This window comes from Zalophus californianus, chromosome 1 (genome assembly GCF_009762305.2).
Source record: "Zalophus californianus isolate mZalCal1 chromosome 1, mZalCal1.pri.v2, whole genome shotgun sequence".
NCBI lineage: Eukaryota > Metazoa > Chordata > Mammalia > Carnivora > Otariidae > Zalophus > Zalophus californianus.
Genome location: NC_045595.1, coordinates 68,296,780 through 68,324,001, shown reverse-complemented (window position 1 = coordinate 68,324,001; position 27,222 = coordinate 68,296,780). Strand labels below are relative to the sequence as shown.

General features: G+C 40.6%; 1 protein-coding gene and 1 pseudogene across 3 annotated transcripts in view; one reads left to right on the top strand and one right to left on the bottom strand.

Annotated features, from left to right (window-relative positions):
- The window catches only part of LOC113918524 (myosin VIIA and Rab interacting protein), a 417,240-nt gene that overhangs the window by 337,942 nt on the left and 52,076 nt on the right, over positions 1 to 27,222 (bottom strand). For all 3 annotated transcript variants that reach the window (XM_027587034.2, XM_027587037.2, XM_027587036.2), the window contains exon 2: positions 10,775 to 10,918. In XM_027587034.2, the coding sequence (XP_027442835.1) occupies positions 10,775 to 10,884 (110 nt within the window). In that variant the 5' untranslated portion in view covers positions 10,885 to 10,918. The remainder of the gene's footprint in view (positions 1 to 10,774; positions 10,919 to 27,222) is intronic.
- On the top strand, positions 16,147 to 16,443 carry LOC113918525 (annotated as a pseudogene).

Genomic DNA, 27,222 nt, shown 5'->3' with positions numbered 1-27,222 from the left:
GAGAACAAAGGCATCTTACTCTGAAAAAGAAACGTCTTGAAAAATTAAGGTCTTATAATAAAATTTTAATTTGTTTAAAATTAAAATGAATTTTGAATGAAGATATTAAATTATATAATATTAAAAGCACTGTGTTCTTTCTTCTTAAAAAAATGGCGATTAATCCTCAAAGGAGTGTCTGTATAACAGACTAGAAACACAAACCATTTCCAGTTTGGGGAGATGCTTTGCTTCCCTGCAGTGGTTCTTCCACATGCCTGGCACCTCTTATTTCCTTACAACTCTTAGACCTGACTCTTGGGGTGAGGGGTGGAATGTTGCCCTCCCCCCAGGTGACAAAGCAGGTGCAGGTCCTATCAGCAAGTGAGCAATTGAGACCATTGAGACAGCAAGAAGCAGGTGTCCAGGTGAATTTGGTTCCCTTTCCTTAACGCGGGGAAAGGCGGAGAAGCTTGCATACTATCATCACCAAGGCTCTCAGAAAAACAAACAGGCAGGAATTGCTCTGCCCCTCTTGCCCCTTCCCTCCCTTCCTTCCCCTGGCCTGGCCCAGCCTGGCCCCACTGTCCGTGGTCAGCTTAAGTACACTGTCAGCTCAGCGAACCCTGACAATTAATGGCCAGTTGCGGTTACAGGAAACCATTTCATTATATCTAACCCCTGCCCCACCGACCACAGACCAAGTCCACTAGAGCACCAGCAAATCTTTGGAAGTTAGCCAGATGCTAACTAGCTTCTGGCAAGCATGTATTCAATGAGAAATTTTAAAGGCTGTGGCTATCTCATAAGTGCTTCCAGGACTCAATGTGAACACCAGAGTACTGTGCAATTAACAGTCACTTTTTAAAACCACTTTGTAAACGTGCCTGACAATATAAAATCATAGGCTATAAACTATGATTCTACTGTACGTCTGAAGATCTTTCCATGGTATCTTCTACTACATGAGGGGCCAGATGGCAGAAGAAGACCAGGAGCCCTAGCATCGGGAACCTCAGGTCCTGGCCAGACTCTACCACTATCTGCCCATGCACCCTCCAAGCCTGCTTCTTCAGCGGCAAAGCCAAGGGTGGGGTATAATGAATCCGTGGGTCCCTTTGAGCTCCCAGAAACTATTAGTCAAAGCAATACTAGAGTACGTTGCTATAACAAATAAACCCCAAGTCCTCAGTGACTTCACCCAACAAGTTTCTTTCTTTGTCACATAAAGTCCCCTGCTGGTCATCAGAACCTCTGTTCCATTGAATGTCTTAGAGAGCAGGCTCTGTCCATCTGGTGATGCCATGTCTCAGTAGGGGGTCTCCATGGTCCCCACAGCAGGCAGGGGGTAGGGAGGAATATCAGCTTCTAAGTGCCTTGGCCTAGCAGTGACACATACCCTTCCTCCCACAGCCTATTGGCCGGACCTAGTTACATGGCCTTGACCTAACTGCAGGGGAGGCTGGGAAATGTGCAAGAACACATGAAATATTTGGTGAGCACTCTCTAACTCTACCATACAGATGGCATTTCATTTATTTATTTTACTAATTTAATCTGTTTATTGGAGCAGATATTAACAGAACATCACGACATGAAAAATTACAGAAGAAAAAGAAGTTCTTACAATTAAGTATGCCAGAAACACAGAAAGGCAGATGGAGAGAAGGGAACACCCGGCCAAATGCCCAGTACATAGCAAACATAGCCCCTGAGTAGGGACAATGTGCAAGTCTGTGGCCGTGCCCTCCATGGGCTACCACGGGGAGACTGGCATGCTCAAATGGATGCCAGGCCTCCTGGATATGAGTCACTCGGGAAGCATGTGGAGTCCAACAAAGAAGGCAACAAGACTTGGCCATCCCCACCCCCAGCCATACTGCACTGTGGTGGTCTGTCTGCTAGTCTGCCTGCAGCCTAGGAAGCTATATTTAGCACTTCTTCCTCCCAATCACAGCCTCGATCCTCCTCTAAGGCTTTACTGCTGCCATAAATTGATGTCATCAAAATCCCAACTGGCCCAAAACTTCCATGGGTGCCTGGTGCCAGGCTCAGAGCTGCTATAGACACCACACTGATCCCGGCTGGGGTTCCCACACTCCCACTGTCCCCAGAAACTCAAATTCTAAGAAATAAAGTGGTTGAGTAAGACTTCTGGAACAGCATGGCCTTCAATGCAGCATATATGTCAAGTTATTTTTTTCTACTCTATAAAGATTTTTCAGGAGTTGCCTAACTGAGGAAAGGAGGGAACAGAGAAACTTCATATGCTGATGATGAATCCCTTTAGCCACTAGGGCACATCACAGCAGACAGTACTGAATACACTGGATTTTTATACGAATTCATTTATTCTTCTCATTGAATCCTGTGCAGACACGATAATATTTAACCCTGTTTACTCTGTCAAAGAGACCAACACTAGAAGCAGAGAAGGCAATCAAGCCAAGAAAAATGTAGAAACCTGAAATCCATGAGAGGGTGTGTCTCTCAGTGGGCATCGCTGATGCCTGGAATTATGGAACCTGGGGATGGATCTAAGACAGCAAGAACAGGGTCCATGGCATGGGTTGCTTCCTCCCCCTTCCTCCCAAGGCTCTATCCACAGAGGTGATGTGAAAGTCAGGGCAGACTTTCCAGAAATGTCAACTTTCCTGAGGATAGACACTGTTCATGTACAGCAACGATCCAGTCTCTCCCAGACTCATTTCGACCTCCGAGGCTCAGAGGCTGGGTAACAAGCCTAAGGTAAGAAATGGTGGAAGGCTTCACATCTGCATCGGTCTGACTGAGAGGGTGCTCTGGGTTCATGTGGCACGCTGGAGTGCTCTTCATCTCCGCACCCTCCCCGGGGCCTCACGGCCCTGACTAGCAAATCCAGATGACAGACTAAGCAAACACTTAGCAGCCTCTCCTCCTTCCTAAGACTACTTCAAAATGACAGGAAAGAAATAAAAGTGCAATTAATTTATAAAAGTAAAGAGAAAAGGAGGAGAACAATCAGCCACCTACAGATTTCGGCGAAGTTCTAAAAAAGAAGGAGAGGGAGCACAGACAATATGTTCCATCATAATTACTTAAGGCTGCTTATTGATTTTCAACAATAGAGTCAACTTCTGAATAAAACTGGAGAGGCTCAAATATGTTTGCAGAACAGCCTGTGAATGGACTCAAGCTTGAATACATAAGAGTAAAGGTACCCCAAGGACAGATGTGAGATAGAGAAAGTGGAAGGAGGGGTAGAGGGAAGGCAGGGGCGCCGATATGCACATTTGCATGGTCAGAATCAGGAAGGGATAGCAAAAGTTGATGGAATGAGACTCAAAGTTTGAAATATGACCACCAACAGAAAACCAAGCCAAAGTATTAACTCAAGCAATATCAAGAAACAAATATGAGAAACATCAAGAAACAAAAGGTAATGGTAGCGTGAGTGAAACCCCAATCTTTCAGAGCAGAGAATTGAAAGAATGTCTAAAATTAATTCGTTAATTATGAAATAGCACCATAAGTGTGCTCTTTAGGTTTATGGAGGTAATGCCAGGAAGACCAAGGACTAAGAACTGATAATGAAACAATTCAACAGGGAGCAGAGGATATGTGCTTTTCATTATAAGGTCTTCTTTACCATTTTGATTTCTAAATTTGCATGAAATCAGCTGATAAAAAAGAAAAAGAATAAAACTAATCAGGTATAATGTGTATTTTCTACACATTTACCTGACTAGATTAGGTCCCTGGAGGTAGGAGCAGAAATCAACGTGTCTTTTGTTCTCCAACATCTTCCATCCATAGCTCTAATGCTGTTGTGTGTCTTGGAGAAATGCAATCGGCACTCACTCTACTGAACTTGTAAATAAGGACCCCTCCACTGTCTGGTACTCCACTGCAGGTCTACCATCCTCAGGCCCATCCAGTCCTTGGTCTTCCCCCAAACAGTCCCATCTACATATAGGTTTTAATGGGATTAAATGTTCAACACCCCACATCTCCAGTGTTGGAAAAGCACATGATCTTACTGGTATGGCGTCCACAGAATCACTTTATATAGTAAGACCTGTGAGTGTGCATATACACGGAAGCTGATGTATACATCCCGGCTGTGATGGGGTGGGGGCGAGGGGAGTGGGGAACAGAACTCTTCTTGCCACTCACTGGGAGTCCCAGAAAAAATGGTAGCTACAACACTTCCCACGGTGCCCTTCTCCACTCACCTGCCATGACAATCATGCTGTCCCTTCTACATTTGTTAAAATATCCCATTCAATCTAAATACATGGTTTTTGAAAAGAAAAAGAACACTTAAGTTATGGATTTAAAAGAAAATTTTAATAGAATTTGAAGGGAGACAAATGGAACAAATTGTGAAAAAAGACCTTCTTAGGGGAAACTGTAACACAACTAACCTCCAGGGGTGCCTGGGTAGCTCAGTCATTTGAATGCCCGACTCTTGATTTCAGCTCAGGTCATCCTCTCAGGGTCATGATATCAAGCCCTGTGTCGGGCTCCGCACCGAGTACGGAGTCTGCTTGAGCTTCTCTCTCTCCCTCTCCCTGTGCCCACCCACCCCTGCCTCACGTGTACTCTCTCTCTAACACAAAAACAAAAACAAAAACAAAACAAAACAAAAACTAAGCTCCATCTCTAAACTCTGCCTGACTACAAGAACAACAAATCAAAACTATTCCCACAGACACCCAGTACCACTCTTGCCTTCTGATTTAAGTCAGAAGTCACGACAAAATTAAGGGACTTTCAATTCAAAATGGCTAAATTAATGAGTGGACACTGTTTCCATTCTGAAACGAAGACATTCACTGTAAAAAGACTTTTTAAAAAAGACCACCGCATAAATTTACTGGATATTAAAGGATAGTAAGGAATTATTTAATTTTGTAGCTGTTAAAATGCATTATGCTATGTAAGAAAATGCCTTTTCTGAGATGCACGATGAAGTATTTTGAGGCAAAACAACATGATGTCTACAATTGGCTTTGGATGCTGGTAGTTGCTATAACTGGTGTGGGTACACAGTGGTTTTTTTATACTTTCTACTTGTGTGTACCTCCCTAAGACCTAGCAATTGTACTTCTAAGTATTTGCTCAAGAGGAATGAACGCTTGGACAAGAATGTTTATAGCAACTTTGTTCGTAACAGCTAAAAACTGGCCATGGTACAATTAACAACAGGAGAATGGGTCCACAAGCTGTGAGAGCACGGAACATACCATGAAGCACAACCCAGTGATATAAAGGAACTAACTGTTGACACACGCAACAACATGGATAAATTTCAAAGGCATCATGCTGAGCAAAAAAAAAAACCAGATCCTAAGGAATACCACCCATGTGATAGAAACCAAAACTGTCACTACCACTGAGGCATGGGGACTGATTGGAGGCAGGGAGCTTTTGGAGCTGATGGAAGTGTTCTGTATCTTCATGGGAGTGTTGGTTACATTTATGTATATTTTTTTATACATTATGTATATTTGCATATATAATGTATATATATATTATGTATATTTGTATATATAATGTATATATACATTATGTATATTCTTCATAATTATATATATTTGTCAAACTTCAACTATACATGTCAGCTAGGTGCATATGTGAACTTCATCTTTAAAAACAAAATGTAAGGGGCGCCTGGGTGGCTCAGTCGGTTAAGCGGCTGCCTTCGGCTCAGGTCATGATCCCAGGGCCCTGGGATTGAGCCCTGCATCGGGCTCCCTGCTCAGCGGGGAGCCTGCTTCTCCCTCTGCCTCTGCCTGCCTGTCGCTCCCCGTTTATGCTCTCTCTCTCACTATCTCTGTCTCTGTGTCAAATAAAAATAAATAAAAAAATCTTAAAAAAAAACAAAACAAATATAATTATATATTTTTTAAGTCTGTCCAGAGTACACTAAATCATATGGGACCTCCCAGGTGTGTCTGTGGGATCCCAAAGGCCCTGAAAAGCCTGGGGCTCCTCCTGCTGAAGGCCAGTGAGCCAGCCGGTCTGCAAAGTCAGGCCAGTGTCTGTGACTCCCCATCCTTTGACCCCTTGGGAGAGGGCACTGTTGGGGCACGGCAGGCTGAGGTACCTGTGGGATGTCTAAGAGAGCCATCCAGAAGGCTTGTGCTCCCACTCCTCAAGGGCAAACTCTGCAGGCCTGAACTCAGGAGAGAGATCCTGGCTGAAGGTGCAGACTGTCCGTTCTACCTGCCCATTGCTCCAGTTCATGAGGATGCCATCCTAGCTCTCCATCTTGGAAGGCTCCCCCAAATCACGGTGCTTCCACTACCTGCCAACATTTTCCTCCTATCTATGTCAGTTACTCCCATCTACCCTCATGTATTTTTAACAACTCATAAAGCACTTTTAAATACATCACTTATTTCAGTATTTACGACAACATAATGGACTAGATAGGGCAGGTGCCCCTAGTCCCATTTTACAGAGGAGCAAGTTATATTGAAGTAAGATTAAGTGTGTTTCCAAAGGGGGGCTCATGCTAAGACCCACACTCACATTTCCAAACTCTAAAACAAGGCTCTCTTCACCACCTCTGGCTATCTCTTGGGTAAACAAAATCCTAACCACAAAAAAAGAAAGGGAAGGAAAGGGAAAGCAAGGGAAGGGGGAAGGAGGGGCTGGGGGAATGGGTGGAGAGGAAGGAGAGAACAAAGGAAGGAAGGAAGGAGAGAAGGGGAGAGGGAAGAAGGAAGGGAGGGAAGCAGTTTGAAAAGGTTTAATCGAGGCTATATAACTGAGAGAATTTGGGAAACAAAATTCTGGCTCTACCCCCGATGAACTGTGCTATTCTGAGCAAGCCTTGCAACCTCTCTGTGCTCAGGTTCTTCCATGTAACATGGAGATCCACCTTATAGGGACTCCTGCAAGGAGTCAATAAGATGAATTTGCAAAGTACCCAGGGCAGTGCCAGTTCACAGTGACTGCTTTACACCTTTTAGTTCTCTTTTTGTGAATTCATTTCAATGACCTAATTGTACTGAGTTCTTCAGCCCCACTACCTCTCCTTATGTTCTGAGGACATTTAATTCACACTTCCACCACCTATGTATTTACTACACTTTATGTCCACACTGATGATCATCAGAAACAACGTATAAACTCTATACCCAAGAGCTACCCCCATGAAAGCTCATCTGAGAAACTAGGTAAATTAAAAAAAAGCTGGTCAGGAGAAAAGATATGTAATTCAATTTAAAACTTTAAAATTAAAAATCCTCCATTCTGAGTCTTATGTTCATTAAAGCAAATATTAAAAAATTCAAAAATGCCTGCTATAACACAGCTTCCTAGACTCTCCCATGCACCCTAAATCCAAGCAATACGGAAAAGGTGAGGCAAATGTTTGATGATTTCATTGGTTTTGAGGTGGTGTTGTCTCAACCTCTTCTTATCCAATAGTAAGGTCCTATGCCAAAATCATTCTGAGTTTGGTAGGCACCCAGGGAGGCATGCTGACTGGGCCATGAGTGATGGCTATCTTCAGAGGAAAACCACCCATTCCCAGGACCAGAAGAGGTGCTGGGTCACTCCTCGTTAGACACTGGTGGCTTCAAGTATCATTCTTTCCCCAACACGTGCAGGTTCCCATGATCATGCATTTGTGTGGAACTGCAGCAGAGCTGCTGACTACTGGCTACTAAGGCCACATGACCTCAACAGAAAGAAGGCGCCACTTCAACTGCAACGGCAACTTCACTGCATTTTAACACTTCTCCCCAAACCAAGCATAAAGCAAGTCTTCTACAGAGACTTGCATGTGACTTCAGTGGAGCTAAGACAAGTGTCCACAATCAGAAAACACTAGGTAAGTTTGTGGCTTACCCATATTTGAGCTTCCAGGAGATGAAGCATGATACACAGATGGTCTTAAGGATTCCTAGAAAATATTAAGACTGATTCTTCAAGCCACACATAAAGTTGGCCATATAGGTTGACAGACTATCTACATTTATCCATCTGTTCCACAGATACTTAGGGCACGTCCACTATGGGCCAGGCCCAGTGCCCAGAGCTTGGGACACAAGACTGAGAGAGACATGGTTCTTGTTGATGGTCCTGGTGAGGAGAGAAGCTGAATCATGGAGGAGAAACACACACTACTGTGCTGAAATTGGTCTCAATGTAAATTAGTGGCCACAAATTCCAAACAGTCTTAGTGTTGACTGGCATTGTACTATACGCCCCAGCTCTGCCTACTCTCCTGGCCTTTGGTGACCATTTCCTTTACAAAATTTTCGTCTCTGCCTTGGATTTCCCACCTGAACTCTAGATGAAAATATACAAATGACAACTTGACATCTCTACTTGGATGTCTAAAAATGATCTCAAGTTGAAGATATTTAAGACAGAGCTCAGTTCCAGCTGCCTGCCAACTCTCTGCTTTTCAGTCTTTCCACTCAGTGAAAGGCAACTTCATTTTCCCAGTCGCCCAAGCCACAAACTCACAGTCCTCCTTGACTCTCCCTCTTACATTTCCTATCCCAATAAGGAAATGCAAATCCCACAGGCTCTACCTTTGACATGTTTCCAGGATCTGACCACCACTCACCACCCCTTGCCCCTCCCCAGCTCTGAGAAAGCACGACCTTTCACCTGCACTGCGGCTTCCTGTCAGTTTCTAAGCTGCTTGGCCTGCCTTTCTATGATGTCTGCCCCACAAAGCAGCCACAGTGACCCTATAAAGCAGATATCAGGTCATGTCACTCCTGTGCTGAAAACTCTGTGATTCCTCAGGCTAGAGTAAGATGCAGGGCTTTCCCACAGATTCACTACTTACTACAAGGTTTGGGCTCAGGCTGTTGCTGAGACTTTGTTCCATACAATGGTTTCCTGGCTCATTCCTTCCTAGTTCCTCAGAAAACAGACAAGGCATGTCCTTGAGTCAGAAACGTGACATCTGTGGTTCCCTCTGCTGTGCCTGATGTCACCCCAGAGAGCAGCACAGCTTCCTCCCTCGCTTCTTTCAGATATCTGCCCAAACGTCCCCAGAGAGGTCTTCCCTGAGCAGCCCATGGACAAACAGCGCCTGCCACCCCCACCAGGCTCTGCCCCCTTCCCTGCTTTATTTTTCTTCATGGCTCTCACCACTATCGAATATATACAAATACATTTTTATTTGTTCATTTCCCCTCCCTCTCCTCCCTCTAGAGCAGCGCTATCCAGTAGAGACATAATGTGAGACATATACATAATTTTGAATTTTCTAGTAGCCATACTAAAGGAAATAAAAAGAAACAGGGAAAATTACTTATGTTTTTTATTTCACCTCATATAGATAAAACAGGAGCATTTCAAAGTGAAATCAATATAAAAATATTAAGAAGATACTATACCTTTTTTGGTACTAAATTTGAAATCTGGTGTGTATGTTTCACTTACAGTGCATCCCAATTCATGCTCACCACATTTCAAGGGCTCGGTCGCCACCCATGAGTGGTGGCTATGGTATTTGTCAGCTCAGCTCTGGAATACAAACTCCATAGAGCAAAGAATGGTTTTGCTCACCATTTGCCCAACAGATTGAACAGTGCCTGGCACATGGTCTACAAATCAATTAATTATTTAATTATCAAGGCTTTTTTGTCTTCCTCTAACAAGCACATATTGAATACAAACAACACGAGAGACAAACAAAATGTGGTAAAAACAAAGATGATTATACCACAGTGCTTATAATCTAGTAAGGGAGGAAATACTGTAAAGAAACAGAAAGTCTGAGGTATCCCAAGGGAAAGGGAAAACAATCCACACCAATTTTAAGCTGAGTGGGAGAGGACCCAGTTGGGGCTCAGATGAGGCACAACCCTGGCTATTTGGAGGAGTGGAGGTGGAAGGTCATAAGATTATTGCAATTCCCAGGATGACAGTGATAAAAGCTAGACCTGGGGAAGGTCAGGACAGAAGGTGAGGAAGCAGAATCAACAGTGCCTGGCCCAGCCCTGTGTGGGGACCAAGTCAGGGGAAGAATTACAAAGACTGGAGTTTTGAGCTCCGTGGCTAAGGAAGGAGATGGTACCATGATAAACCCATGTAATCCTGAGGGATAACAGACGGATGAATGAGGACAGCTAATGATGACTTACCGTCTAGTTCCAACATACTAGACCCAACACATGACCTCATTTTGGTCACTCTGACTTCTTCCGCATTTAGATATCTCTACCCAACTGAACAGCAATAGGGGTACTTCCCAGAACATTCCACAAGGAAATACCAATGGGAGAGTCAGAAGGGCTCCTCTCTGGGCCTCAGTTTCCTCCTCTATAAAATGAGGAGGGTGGTGCTGGGCCAGGCAATCGCAGCCTGGTACAGTGGGCCCTTTCCCCATCCCAGGTCTTCTGAGCTCTTTTCCTGTACCACAGGAGTTGAACTCTCTAGCAGAAGATTGTACAGGTGTGAGTCTAATTCTCTCAAGAGCAGTTCACCTAACACTTTCGTTATTCTTCAGTAATATCTGCCAACAGGAAACTTTAAAAAGGCAGGGGCAAGCTCAAAACAGCCACTGCCATCACAAACTTCCTACAGCTAAAAACGTAGAGGGTAGCAACCCAAAGAAAACCTTGACAGGGAGTATGAACAGTCACATTTCTGAACTGACATTACGGTGCCCAGTGCTGACACTGGTGAACCTTTCTACAAAGGACAGGGCATTCTTCCTGTAAACAGAAGTGTGTGTACATGGCATAAAAACTTCAAACTTAGGGCTAGCAGCAAGGAACACTCTCAGGAAAGCTGTCTCACAGTACCCAGGAGGGCAATAGAAGCATCTCACCTTAGCCGTTCTTCCTCTTTTTTTCGAAGATTGAAGTCTCGCTGAACCACCTGGAGAACATGCTCCGTTTCATCATCGGTCAGACCAGACAGGTCCAGCTTCCTCCCCATGATTTAATACCAAGCACAGACGATGACACAAGACCTGAGAAATCAAGGAGAGACCACAAAATGAGGGCAAGAGGAAAGGTCTAAGGGACAAAAATCAACCCATTTTGTCACTAACACAGAATGAATACAGCTTGATCTAAGATAGTATCTTGCGCTGCTCTCATATTCATCAAACGTTTACAGACAATTTTGGCAAGGCTACAGAGAAAGAGAGAAGGTACCTGAGTATCTGCCAGTTTCATTCATCCCACCCAACCCTTAAGTTAGAAAAAAATACATAAATTACTTTTTTCAACACAATGAAGCATACAAGAAGGCTAGTGTGGATTTCCACAAAATGCCAAAAGACAGGATCCAAAAATTCTAAATTTTTGTGACTTGAAGCTTTAAATTCTAAGTATTATATGTAATGGCAAAATAAAACAAATTATAATACTTTTTAAAATATCTATATACACTATATTCCTTTAACTCTTCATCACATGGCTATAAAATATAAACTAGAAATCAATAAGCTCTCTTCTGCAAAAGGAAGAAATATAGTAAAATAATCTTATTTAGCCATTTTCTCAGCAGAAGAAAAGATGGTATTTCAAAGGAGCATCTTCCAGCAGTGCTTACCTAGAAATCATGGGAAACAATATTTTTAAAAGTCATTTTTAATGAATGGCTATACCCAGGTATGAAATCAATTACATAATTCCCCAAAATTGCCTAGAACTGAAGACCATCATAAACGTGAATGCAACCGTCCTCAATAAAGTATTAGTGGAACCAATCCAGCAAGATTTCAAAAAGATGGGCGCCTGGGTGGCTCAGTTGGTTGGGCGACTGCCTTCGGCTCGGGTCATGATCCTGGAGTTCCAGGATTGAGTCCCGCATCGGGCTCCCTGCTCAGCAGGGAGTCTGCTTCTCCCTCTGACCCTCTTCCCTCTCGTGCTCTCTCTCTATCTCATTCTCTCAAATAAATAAATAAAATCTAAAAAAAAAAAAAGATTTCAAAAAGATTATTATGTGGGTTTTATCTAAGCAATTCCAGGTTAGTTCAACATTCAAAAATCAACCAGTGTAATTCACCACATTAACAGAATAAAACGGAAAAATCATATGATCATTTCAATGCCCATTCATGACAGAAGCCCTCTGCAAACTAAGACTAAAAGGAAACTTCCTCCATTATATGAACAGCATTCTCAGAAAAAAGAAAGAAAATCTAAACTAAAATTAACATCATACCCGATGAAAGAGGGCACTTGTGATGAGCACTGGGTGTTGTATGTAAGTGATGAATCACTGAATTCTACTCTAAGAAACCAATATTGCCCTGTATGTTAACTAACAACATTTAACTTAAAAAAATAAATAAACTAGAGGCGCAGCAATAAAAAAAAAAAGACTGAATGCTCTCCCTTAAGATCAGGAACAAGGCTTGAACATCTACTCTCCCTACCTCTACTCATTATGGAATGTCTTTATTATAAAGCTACATTAATCAAGACAGAGAGGTACTGCCACATAGATAGGTGTATTAGTTTGCCAAGGCTGCTATAACAGCATACCATAGACCAGGTGGCTTGAACACCAGAATTAATTTTCTCACAGGTCTGGAGGCTAGAAGTCTGAGATAAAGGTATTGGCAGAGTTGGGTTCTTCTGAGGCCTCGCTCCTTGCCTTGGAGATGGCTGTCTTCTCCCTCTTCTTCACACGGTCTTCCCTCTGTACATGTCAATGTCTAAATTTCTTCTTATAGGGGCACCAGTCATACTGGATTATGGTCCACCCTAATAACCTCATTTTAACCTAACTGCCTCTTTAAATATCCAATCTCCAAATACAGTCACAATTTGAGGTACAGGAGTTAAGACCTCAATATATGAATTTTGGGGTGACACAACTCAGCCCACAACCTTTCACATTTTGGTTCCTCAAATTCATGTCCTTCTCAGGTATAACATATATTCAGCCCATCCTAGCAGCCACAAAAGTCTTAGCCCATTCCAGCATCAACTCTGAATACAAAATCTCCTCTAAATATCATCTAACTTAGGTGCAGGCAAGACTTGAGCAATGATTCATCCTGAGGTAAAATTCTTTTCCAGCTGTGAACCCGTGAAACCCGGCATGTTATCTGCTTCCAAAGTGCAACACATAGGAGAGGCATTGGATTGACATTTCCCACTCTAGATGGGAGAAACTAGAAAGAAGAAAGGAGTCATGGGTCTCAAGCAAGTCTGAGTGCAAAGCAAAATTCCATTAGATTTTAAGGCTGAAGAATAATTCTATTCTTCTGTGCCCACCAGAGTGGCCCTACCTTCTGAGCCCACCAGGAAGGCTATCCCATCCCCTGGGCCCTGGGTGTAGCCACAGCAGCTTGGCCCTCTGTAACTGAGGAAGTGGCCCTGCCCTCTGTAACTGAGGAGGAGAGAGTCCCACCCTGAAGGCCATGGTGGCCGTGGCAGCCCTGGGGACCTCCGAATTGCTTTCAGGATCATTCTTCCCCCTTCTTGAAGGATAACAAGCCAGATGGCTCTATTGGCCTGTCCTGTAGAATCTGCCTTCATTTCATCCTCTCTCTGTTTAGTCTAAATTGTCAGTACTTCCACTGCTAATAAATTCTCAAAAACTTCATTGGCTTCCCTTGCAATGCACAGAAAGCCAAGCAATGAAACAGCTTGGCTACAGCTCTTTCCCGGGTAACCAAAGCTCTATTCCTGGTTTCTGCTGAAATGGCTGACTGGGTCCCTGGGTCGCACTCATAATCTATGTAGCAAGTGGCTGTCCGGCCACACCCTTTATGTTCCCTCCAGACACACTTTCTCATTTTTTTTACAACATGGATAGACTGAGAACTTTCCAGATCTTTATGTTCTAGTTCCTTTTGCTGAACAATCCTTCTTTAATTTCACTCTCTGCGCTTGCATTTTACTATAAGCAGCAAGGACAGACCAGGCCATGCTTCAATACTTGGCTTGGACGTCTCCTCAGCTAAATACCCAAGTTCATCACTTACAAGTTCTACCTTCCACAAAACACTAGAACACATTTCAGCCAAGTTCTCTGCCACTTATAGCAAAGATCCAATTCCTCCACTTCCAATAACATGTTCTTCATTTCTGCCTGAGACCTCACTTTTAACGTTCATATTTCTGCCCCCGTTCTGTTCACGATACCCGTAATCTCTCAGACCATGGAAGCTCTCTCTCCAGCCTCCTCTCTTCTTCCCAAGCCCTCAGCATAATCACCTTTACCATCCACATTGCCACAGGGAACCTCGGCTTTTTCTAGCAAATGCGCCTCAGGATCCTTCTGCCTCCGCCCATTAGCAGCTTCCAAAGCTGCCTGCACATGTTTACATAGAAATGGCAAATTCACATATGAAAAGATGCTTAACTTCATTGGTAATTACAGAATTGTAAATCAAAACCAAATTTCACACCCATCAAAATAAAAAGTCTTTATCAAGTGTTGACAGGAGGTGGGCCACCGGGAGGTTTCCTATAGTGCGTACAAAATGGTGCAATTGCTTTGTGACACAATTAAGTATCAGTTTCAAAGTCGACGATGCACATACCCTAGGAACTGGCATTTCTGCCACACCAGGGTATATTCCTCTGATATAATCTTGCAAATATACACCAAGAGATAGGAATTTGGTTGGATCACATGAAATTCCTAGTCTGTATCATTCCGATTTATAAAAAATGCCTATTTCATGTAGTTCAACCCAACAGAAGATATTACTAGCATTACATTCAAAAAAGCAAAAAGTAAAACAAATCAAATAAAATCTGGAAACTACCCTGAACATCCATAAATGGGAGGAAGATAAACAGTGTACATGTGTGTCACATAATAGAGTTCTCTACTGCAGTGAAAAAGAACACCCTGTAGGTATACCCATCCACATGGATGAATCTTAAAAATATAATGTTGAGATAAAAAAGCATGCCATATGTACACATATGTGCAACATGCACACACTATAATCCTTTTTATAAAAAGTTCAAAAATGTAGAAAGCCAAAGCACGTATTTTTTTAGGAATAAATTTGGTGAAACTATAAAGAGCAAGATAGGACCTCTGAGGGGGAGACAGGATTTGCTTGTGGATAATCACAGAGGCTTCACAGTTCTCACTGGAAAGACAGAAATACTGTCTGTATAAGAAGGTACTACTTCTTATTACTACTATTATTATTAAATAATTGTTATCATAAGATTAATATTATGTTATTATTACTTATTGTTATTACTATTATTATTATGAAAAGGTTCAAGTTTTACACACTTTTGTCTGTAAGGTATCTCTCATAAGCATATAAAGTAAGTCTAACATTAAACAAAACTAATCTAATTTCATCATAATTACAGCAAGTATTTGAAACACTGTTCAAGGAATATGCTGAGAATTATAATAAAGATGATGAAAATGATTTTGATAAATGTCATGAAGATGAAAAGTACAGCATACAAAATACAGTCAATAATATTTTAATAACATTATGTGGTGACATGGTGATGACACTCATCATGGTAAGCACTGGGTAATGTACAGAACTCTCAAATCACTACATTGTATACCTGAAATTAATATAACATTGTAGGTTAACTACACTTCAAGAATAAAAATTTTTAAGTTGTTAAAATAAGGATTTTGATAGATCTACCATTATCGGTTGAACACCTATGTTCCAGATGCTTCAGCATTTTCATGTATGTATGTGTATGTATATATATATATATATATATATATATATATATATATATACACATTGTGTGTGTGTGTGTGTATTACACTTGATATTCTTAACTCCCACAAAATTCTACAAGCAACCACAACCACTGCCACAATGCGTAGATGAGAAAGTGTGGACTCATAGTTACATGCTCTGACTGTAAGAGAGAGAAATAACAAATGACAGCTGAGGTCTGACTGTGTCTCTATCTGGCTCAGGGTCCATACCTTTACTCCGTACATAGGCCTTCCTGTGAGATGCAGAGGGAAACTCTGGACCTCAGCTTTTCACACTTGGGATCCAGAGTTCCCTACCCTCTCCTTTTAGCATGTGACAGGTAAGAACAGGAACTCTCATTACTTGGTTGCTATTCAGACAAAGGTGACCTGCCTTTTTAGTTTCCAATAAGTGGCAATAAACACAGAGAACAGACAACTCTCCATCATTAAAAGTCTTCTGTTAAATTATTTAAAACCTCATGCCTGATTGACTATTGACTGTCGTGAGAGGTCAGATTGCTGTCAGACATGGCCCATGGACATGGGCATGAACACGGCCCTAGTAAACTGGAACTTTGAGATTATAAACAATGGAAGATAGAAAGGACACCATTAGGAGTTGTCCAGGAGAGGCTGGCTGCACGAGGGCTAAGGGATCCATGGGGCCGCAGTGAAGCTTGGAGATACACGGGTGGTTTTGCAAATAATGTTTCCTTTGTTGGTGCATTACTAAAAGGATTCAAATGGGGATTTGCAGCATTTGTGGTAGCTGTAGGGGCGGAATATTACCTGGAGTCCAAGAACAAAGATAAGAAGCATCACTGAAGATAATACCTGGAAGTATCTTAAAGACTTCTTAACTCTCTTATAAAAATAAGATTTCTTCAATGTGGCCTACTCATCTGTGTGTTTTTCCCTTAAAGAATACTAGTAAGATTTAATAAAGTAAGAATACATAAAAAAATAAAAAATAAATAAAACCTCATACCTGTATGATGCAAACCAAATTCAAGATTTAAACAACAAATCACAACAGGAAGCCCAACTATTTTTTTAAATATTTTTTTCACATCACTTATGCTATTTGTCAAAGGTAAACCTGTGGTCCACTTTGCCCATGTGATGTTGGGAGTGGGGGTGAGGAGAAAGTCTAGTGCATCTGCTGGTCTGCAAAAGTAAATTAGAAGGCTCCACTCTTAGGCTGCAAGGCAAAGGGGAAGCTCTATAAGCTGCCATCTTTGAGTCCCTCAATGAGCAGGAAGAAACAAATCAGAGGGCACAGGGAAAATGCAGACTGATTTCTCCCTTCAAAACACCCCATTAAAGGTGATAATGGCACTTTGGAGTTTCCCCCAAGGTGACATATCTGTCCCCTTCACTTCACCTCACTGGCTTTTGGTTTCTGAGAATTCTAAATGAGCTTCTAAGATGCGCAGTTAGTGAAAGACATAAGTGGTGGCTTTGATCATCTCAAATCTAAAAAGAATGATCAGGGCTCAAAAGGGATAAATGGTTTCTGTAAATATATAAATAAAGTAGCTCTAAATGGACAAGGCAGAGAACAATGAGAAAAACTTTTGGGGAAATGAGGAAAGCATCTTCCTGTTTACTGTAAACACAGTTAGATCTCCTGTGCGACAACAGAAATAGCATCTCAGAGGTGGTGAAGCCTCACATCCAAGAATCACAGGTCACTTAGGTATGATGCCTTCCTTCATTTATAGATAAGAGAGGGTAAACACAGGACAGGAAGAGGTTTCCCCAAGACACAAAGCTGGTTCAGAAGCAACTGGCTTCCAGAACAATATTTTCCCTCCTGGATCTCTCTGGCTTATACCCAACTAAGATGGCAGCAGAGAGAATACAATATTGTATTAACACATACTTTTGATGAACCACATGTTGTATTTTTCATCTGATTTCTTCCCTTAATAGGTCACAAAATTATTTCCTTTTAATACATGTTTATGGGTACAAAATATTCCATTGTGTGGCTGAACCACAACTTAACCAATCATATGTGCATACTTTGTTTTTTGCCAATATTTTTCTATCATAAACAACACGAAGATGAACATCTTTGTACATATATACTTGTACATTTTCGAAGAAAATTCATAGATTGAAACAGCTGGGTCAATGTTTAGGCACATTTGATAATTATGCCAGATTGCCATGAAAACATTTACTCTTATCTTCCTCCTACTAGGATATATGAGTGCTTGTGTTCCTGAAATCTTATTAAATAAAAATGGGAAGTTGTTATAATTAGCAGTTCTTTGGTTACTAGTGATGTGGAATATTTCATTACACAGTGTTTTGAACATAAATACTTGAGGAACTGCCTTTTCTCATGAGCTTTGTAATTTTATCTTTTAGAGATTTTTATATATTTCTTAGTATTATAAAAGGATGCTTAGTATATTAAAATAATCATCTGTCCTGTTTTTTCCCCAGATTGAACTTGCCTTTTAATTGTATTCATCTTGTGTTTTGGTATGTGAATTTGCTTGATTTATGCAGTAAAAGGTTGGGTGTTGTTTTTGTTATCATCAAGTTTCCTAAGTTTCTACCTATTCTCAATACTTTTATGAGAATACCTAATACTGTAAAGAGGGTAGATCTTCCGCAAATTAACTAACACATTAAAAAAATGATCAATAAAGACTCATTTGAATTTTTACTCCTAACTTGGTATAAAGTTTCAAAGTTCATTTGGAGACATAAATGTATAATGTTAGCCAGACGATTATAAAAAGGAACAATAATGAGAGGTGATTTGCAATCCCACGTTTTAAGGTGTGCTACTGGCACGAGATCAGCAGCTCAGGACAGGTCAGGACAGAAAGTGCTGAGAAAGACCCATATGTGTCTGTGTGTCTGTGTATCTATCTATCTATCATCTATCTATCTATCTATCTATCTATCTATCTATCTATCTATCATTTTATCTATCATCTATCTATCTACCCATGGGTCATCTAAGTCAGATAGATTGGTCAATAAATGGTGGAGACAGTTGGCCAATCAGATCAGGTTTATGAGTTTTCTAAGGACATTTGTTAGTGAGTTAAAGACCTGAGATGACAAAAAGAAATGAAGAGCAAAATGGAAAATGTATTGCTGAGATGAAAAAGCAATTGGTGTATAGCGGCACTGTTAATAATAGAAACAAACTAGGAACTATGCAAATACCCTTCAACAGAAGACTAAGCTGTGGTACATTCACCAGTGGAATACTATAGTAATAAGCATGAGTAAACTACAACTACATATAACAGTATGACTGAATCTCATGAATATTCTACCGAGCAAAATAAGCTAGACACAGAGAGTATATAGTGATGATTCCAACTATACAAAGTTCAAAATCAGGCAAACCTATTCTGCAGTGTTAGAAGCAGTAGAGTGGTCATCATTAGGCAGGAAAATAGTGGCTTAAAAGGGTGAGGCTGGGGAACTGGTAATGCTGTTTCCTGATCTGAGTGCTAGTTACACAGATGTGCTCAATTTGTGAAAATCCACCAAAGTAAACACTTTTGATTTGTGTATTCTTCTATGGATGACATACTTTAATAAAAAGTAGAAAATACAGTGTGAATAGAAAATCCTATGTAAACAGGTAAACTAGAAATACATTGAAAGATAATCACAAGAAATATTACCAATGGTTACCTCTGAGTGGTAAAATTTCATATAATGCACTTTTTTAAAAAATTTGCTTTTGCATGTTTTTCCCTTCTACAACAAATACTGTTTGAATAATTAAACAAATATCATTAAGGATATGTATGAGGATATTCTCCTCAATGCTATTTACAATAGCAAATTTGTTTAATTTGTCTAACGTCTAATGATAGACTGTTGGTTAAATTTGCTATGATAGGAGGGGAGGAGCAAGATGGTGGAGGAGTAGGAGACCTAAATTTCGTCTAGTCCCAGAAATTCAGTTAGATAGGAATCAAACCATTCTGAACACCTATGAACTCAACAGGAGATTGAAGAAAAGAATAGCAACAACTCTCTGAACAGAAAAGCGACCACTTTCTGGAAGGTAGTACGTGTGGAGAAGTGAATGCGAGGCGATATTCGGGAGGATAGACGGCGGGGAAAGGGGACTCTGTCAGCCACTACTGGCAAGTGATAGAGCCTCAGAGCACAAAATCAGAACTTTTGGAAGTCGGCTCTGCTGAGGGCCGTCGCTCCAGTGGCTAAGCAGGGGGTGGAACCCTCGCGGGACAGTGTGGTCTCAGGACCCTCGGGGTCACAGAAAGACCGGGGGTGCCTGAGTGTGGCAGAGCTCCCAGGTATCAGAGCGGGGAAGCCGACTACAGAGACGGAACCGAGGTGCAGGCTCTCAGCTCGGGGTTCCCATAAACCATGATCCGTGGCTCAGTTGGGCCACTGCTCCTCCAGCAGGGACCCAACAAGTGGTAGATCCGGGGAGACTCCCCTTCCTTCCCCGGGAGGAGCAGCGCGGGAGCGCACCACAGGGATCTGCAGGGTTTAGAGACTCCACACAGGGTCGGAAGCCAGAGATAGAAACGCTGGGTCACAGGCCAGGTGAGCACGGAGTGCGGCTGGAGACCGGGGAGACAGTGACTGACTGCTTTTCTCTGGGGGCACACTGAGGAGTGTAGCCTCAAGTTCTCGGCTCCTCCAGGGCGGAGATTGGGAGGCCGCCATTTTCACTCTCGTCCTCTAAAGCTGTACGGAAAGCTTGAGGGGAAAAAAGCTCCAGAGAGCAAACCCGAGCAGGTTAGTTAGCCCGACCAGGCAAAGGTGGGGCAATTCCACCTCAGGCAAGGACATTTGGGAACCACGGCAACATGCCTCTCCCGCAGAAGATCAGCAAGAACAGCCAGCCAAGACCAAGTTTACCGATCAATGAGAATGGTAGAACGCCAGTGCTAGAGCAATACTGCACATAGAATTCATGCCTTTTTCCCCATGATTTTTAGACTTTAAAAGTTAATTTTTTAACTCCTTTTTTTTAAATTTTTCTTTTCCCTTTTTCAACCAACATCTTATCAATACCTTTTTTAAAAAACCTTTTTTATTTTTAATTTTTAGAGCAATATTCTATCCCTTCATAGTAGTTAACCTTATTTTTGGTATATATATATTAGTTGTTCTCTCTTTAAAATTTTGGGATACAGTTTCCTCTAACAGACCAAAATATACCCTAAATCTCTAGTGTATGGCTTTGTTCTAGTCTCCTGCCTGATCATATTCTCTCCTTTTTTTAAAATCCTCTTCTTTCTTTTTTCAAACAACTTCTTATCTTATCAATTCCTTTTATAAAATCTTTTATAATTTTCATCTTTACAGTCATATTCCATCCCTTCATCGTATCAACCCTTATTTTTGAACATATATAAGTTTTTCTTTCTTTAAAATTTGGGGAGGCACTTTCATCTAACAGACCAAAATATGCCCAGAATCTAGTGTGTGGCACTGATCTATGCACGAGCCTGATCATATTTGATCATATTCTTTTTTGTTTTTATCTTTTTCTCTTTTTTTTCTTTCTTTCCCTTTCATTTCCCATGATTTCAGTATCTTCTGATTTGTTTAGTATATATTTCTCTGGGGTCGTTGTTACCCAGTTAGCATTTTGTTCTCTCATTCATCTATTCTCCTCTGGACAAAATGACAAGATGGAAAAAATCACCTCAAAAAAAAAGAACAAGAGGAAGTACCGACTGCCAGGGACCTAATCAATATGGACATTAGTAAGATGTCGGAAATAGAGTTCAGAAAGATGATTTTAAAGATACTAGCGGGGCTTGAAAATAGCATGGAAGATATTAGAGAAAACCTTTCTGGAGAAATAAAAGAACAAAAATCTAATCAAGTCGAAATCAAAAAGGCTATTAATGAGGTGCAATAAAAAAATGGAGGCTCTAACTGCTAGGATAAATGAGGCAGAAGAGAGGATTAGTGATATAGAAGACCAAATGATGGAAAATAAAGAAGCTGAGAAAAAGAGAGAGAAACAACTACTGGAACACGATGGCAGAATTCAAGAGATAAGTGATACCATAAGACGAAACAATATTAGAAGAACTGGGATCCCAGAAGAAGAAGAAAGAGAGAGAGGGGCAGAAGGTATATTGGAATAAATTATAGCAGAGAACTTCCCTAATGTGGGGAATGAAACAAGCATCAAAATCCAGGAGGCACAGATAACCCCCCTCAAATCAATAAAAATAGGTCAACACCCCTATATCTAATAGTAAAACTGACAAGACTCAGAGACAAAGAGAAAATCCTGAAAGTAGCTCGGGATAAGAGATTTGTAACCTACACTGGTACAAACACTAGATTGACAACAGACCTATCCACAGAGACCTGGCAGGCCAGAAAGGACTGGCATGATATCTTCAGAGCACTAAATGAGAAAAATATGCAGCCAAGAATAATATATCCAGCTAGGCTGTCACTGAAAATTGAAGGAGAGATAAAAAGCTTCCAGGACAAACAAAAACTAAAGGAATTGGCAAACACGAAACCAGCCCTACAAGAAATATTGAAAGGGGTCCTCTAAGCAAAGAGAGAACCTAAAAGTAACATAGACCATAAAGGGACACGGACAATATACAGTCACAGTCGCCTTACAGGCAATACAATGGCACTAAATTCATACCTTTCAATAGTTACCCTGAATGGAAATGGGCTAAATGCTCCAATCAAAAGACACAGGCTATCGATTGGATAAAGAAACAAGACCCATCGATATGCTATTTGTAAGAGACTCATTTTAGACCCAGAGACACCTCCAGATTGAAAGTGAGGGGGTGGAAAACCATTTACCATGCTAATGGACACTAAAAGAAAGCTGGGTGGCAATCCTTATATCAGACAAATTAGATTTTAAAACAAAGACTATAACAAGAGATGAGGAAGGACACTCTATCCTACTTAAAGGGTCTATCCAACAAGAAGATCTAACAATTGTAAATATCTATGTCCCTACCATGGGGGCAGCCAATTATAAAAGGCAATTAATAACAAAAGCGAAGAAACACATTGACAACAATACAATAATAGTGGGGCACTTTAACACCCCCCTCACTGAAATGGACACATCATCTAAGCAAAAGATCAACAAGGAAATAAAGACTTTAAATGACACACTGGACCAAATGGACTTCACAGATATATTCAGAACACTCCATCCCAAAGCAACAGAATACACATTCTTCTCTAGTGCCCATGGAACATTCTCAGAATAGATCACATCCTAGGTCACAAATCAGGTCTCAACTGGTACCAAAAGTTTGGGATAATTCCCTGCATATTTTCAGACCACAATGCTTTGAAACTAGAACTCAATCACAAGAGGAAAGTCGGAAAGAACTCAAATACATGGAGGCTAAACAGCATCCTACTAAAGAAAGAATGGATCAACCAGGAAATTAAGGAAGAATTAAAAAACAATTCATGGTAACCAATGAAAATGAAAACACAACTGATCAAAATCTTTGGGATGCAACAAAGGCAATCCTAAGAGGAAAGTATATAGCAATATGAACCTTTCTCAAGAAACAGAAAAGGTCTCAAATACACAACCTAACCCTACACCTAAAGGAACTGGAGAAAAAACAGCAAATAAAGCCTAAACCCAGCAGGAGAAGAGAAATATTAAAGATCGGAAAAGAAATCAATGAAATAGAAACCAAAAGAACAGTAGAACAGATCAACGAAACTAAGAGCTGGTTCTTTGAAAGAATTAACAAGATTGATAAACCCCTGGCCAGACTTATCAAAAAGAAAAGAGAAATGACCCAAATAAATAAAATCATGAGTGAAAGAGGAGAGATCACAACCAACACCAAAGAAATACAAACAATTATAAGAACATATTATGAGCAACTCTATGCCAGCAAATTAGATAACCTGGAAGAAATGGAAGCATTCCTAGAGATGTATCAACTACCAAAACTGAACCAGGAAGAAATAGAAAACCTGAACAGACCTATAACCACTAAGGAAATTGAAGCAGTCACCAAAAATCTCCCAAAAAACAAGAGCCCAGGGCCAGATGGCTTCCCAGGGGAATTCTACCAAACATTGAAAGAAGAATTAATACCTATTCTTCTGAAACTGTTCCAAAAAATAGAAATAGAAAGAAAACTTCCAAAGTCGTTTGATGAGACCATCATTACCTTGATCCCCAAACCAGACAAAGACCCCATCAAAAAGGGGAATTACAGACCAATATCCTTGATGAACATGGATGCAAAAATTCTCACCAAAATACTAGCCAATAGGATCCAACAGTACATTAAAAGGATTATTCACCACGACCAAGTGGGATATATCCCTGGGCTGCAAGGTTGGTTCCACATCCGGAAATCAATCAATGTGATACAATATGTTAATAAAAGAAAGAACAAGATCCATATGATCCTCTCAATAGATGCAGAAAACTCATTTGACAAAGTACAGCAACCTTTCTTGACCAAAACTCTTCAGAGTATAGGGATAGAGAATACATACCTCAATATTATAAAAGCCAGCTATGAAAAACCCACAGCGAATATCATTCTCAATGGGGAAAAGCTGAGAGCTTTCCTCCTAAGGTCAGGAACACGGCAGGGATGTCCACTATCTCCACTGCTATTCAACATAGTATTAGAAATCCTAGCCACAGCAATCAGACAACAAAAAGAAATTAAAGGCATCCAAATCGGCAAAGAAGAAGTCAAACTCTCCCTCTTTGTAGATGATATGATACTTTATATGGAAAACCCAAAAGACTCCACTCCAAAACTGCTAGAACTCATACAGGAATTCAGTAAAGTGGCAGGATATAAAATCAATGCGCAGAAATCAGTGGCATTCCTATACACCAACAACAAGACAGAAGAGAGAGAAATTAGGGAGTCGATCCCATTTACAATTGCACCCAAAACTGTAAGATACCTAGGATAAATCTAGCCAAAGAGGCAAAGAATCTGTACTCAGAAAACTATAAAATACTCATGAGAGCAATTGAGGAAGACACAAAGAAATGGAAAAACGTTCCATGCTCATGGATTGGAAGAACAAATATTGTGAAGATCTCAATGCTACGTAGAGCAATCTACACATTCAATGCAATCCTTATCAAAATACCATCCACTTTTTTCAAAGAAATGGAACAAATAATCCTAAAATTTGTATGGAACCAGAAGAGACCCTAAATAGCCAGAGGAATGTTGAAAAAGAAAAGCAAAGCTGGCGGCATCACATTTCCAGCCTTCCAGCTCGATTACAAAGCTGTCATCATCAAGACAGTATGGTACTGGCACAAAAACAGACACATAGATCAATGGAACAGAATAGAGAGCCCAGAAATGAACCCTCAACTCTATGGGCAACTAATCTTCGACAAAGCAGAAAAGAATGTCCAATGGAAAAAAGACAGTCTCTTCAACAAATGGTGTTGGGAAAATTGGACAGCCACATGCAGAAGAATGAAACTGGACTGTTTCCTTACACCACACACAAAAATAGACTCAAAATGGTTGAAAGATTTAAATGTGAGACAGGAGTCCATCAAAATCCTAAAGGAGAACACAGGCAGCAACCTCTTCGACCTCAGCCACAGCAACTTCTTCCTAGAAACATCGCCAAAGGCAAGGGAAGCAAGGGCAAAAATGAACTATTGGGACTTCATCAAGAAAAAAGCTTTTGCACAGCAAAAGAAACAGTCCACAAAACCAAAAGACAACTGACAGAATGGGAGAAAATATTTGCAAATGACATATCAGATAAAGGGCTAGTATCCAAAATCTATAAAGAACTTATCAAACTCAACACCCAAAGAACAAATGATCCAATGAAGAAATGGGCAGAAGACATGAACAGACATTTTTCCAAAGAAGACATCCACATGGCCAACAGACACATGAAAAAGTGCTCAACATCGCTCGGCATCAGGGAAACGCAAATCCAAACCTCAATGAGATACCATCTCTCACCAGTCAGAATGGCTAAAATTAACAAGTCAGGAAACGACAGATGTTGGCAGGGATGCAGAGAAAGGGGAACCCTCCTACACTGTTGGTGGGAATGCAAGCTGGTGCAGCCACTCTGGAAAACAGTATGGAGTTTCCTCAAACAGTTGAAAATAGAGCTACCCTCTGATCTAGCAATTGCACTACTGGGTATTTACCACAAAGATACAAATGTAGGGATCCGAAGGGGTACGTGCATCCTGATGTTTATAGCAGCAATGTCCACAATAGCCAAACTGTGGAAAGAGCCAAGATGTCCATGGACAGCTGAATGCATAAAGAAGATGTGGTGTATATATATACAATGGAATATTATTCAGCCATCAAAAGGAATGAAATTGCCATTTGCAACGATGTGGATGGAACTGGAGGGTATTATGCTGAGTGAAATAAGTCAATCAGAGAAAGACATGTATCATATGATCTCACTGATATGAGGAATTCTTAATCTAAGGAAACAAACTGAGGGTTGTTGGAGTGGTGGGGGGTGGGAGGGATGGGGTGGCTGGGTGATAGACACTGGGGAGGTCATGTGCTATAGTGAGTTCTGTGAATTGTGTAAGAGTGTTGGATCATAGACCTGTACCTCTGAAACAAATAATACATTATATGTTAAAAAAAAAAAAAAAAGAAAGAAAAAGATAGCAGGAAGGGAAAAATGAAGGGGGGGAAATCGGAGGGGGTGACAAACCATCAGAGACTATGGACTCTGAGAAACAAACTGAGGGTTCTAGAGGGGAGGGGGTGGGGGGATGGGTTAGCCTGGTGATGGGTATTAAAGAGGGCACGTTCTGCATGGAGCACTGGGTGTTATATGCTAACAATGAATCATGGAACACTACATCAAAAACTAATGATGTAATGTATGGTGATTAACATAACATAATAAAAAAAACTTTTTTTAATTTGCTATGATGTATCTCTGAAATAGTAGACTAACCTGCTATAAAAATGGCACATTTTTATAGTATATATTACTGACATGAAAATATAATATACTTTTATTTATTCTATTGTATAAATACAATATAAAAATGACATATTACTGACATGGAAAAATATTCGCAACATATTTATGAATGAAAATTACAGATTGAAAAAGCATATTAAATGATCTCAATTGTTTTGTTTTTCTAAAAAAAGTGTGTGTGAAAACCACTGAAAAGAACAGAATCATAAATAATATGTCAAATGTTCACAGTTGTTATTTCTGGGTGATTGGATTTCTTATAAATTTTAGTTATTTTTTTTCCTTATTTATGCTTTCCAACTTTCCCATAGTGAACATGGATTACTTTCTTAATGAAAAACAAATGTTATTTTGAACAATAAAAGCAGGTAATAACTTCACCAGAGTAACTCAAGATTATAATATAATAAGCGGTCTTGCCATTATTAGAGGATCACAATAACTAAAATGTCAAAGGAGAAGCCTGATGTTATCATATTCTAGGAAAGAGCCTGAAAACTGATCACTAGTCAATTAGATTTGATTTCATATCAGTTTATAGCTGCAGAGACCCTAAAAGAAGAAGAGTTACAATACCAATCACTAAAAAATCTCATTTTATGTCAAGGTTGTGAAGTAATGCTTGGT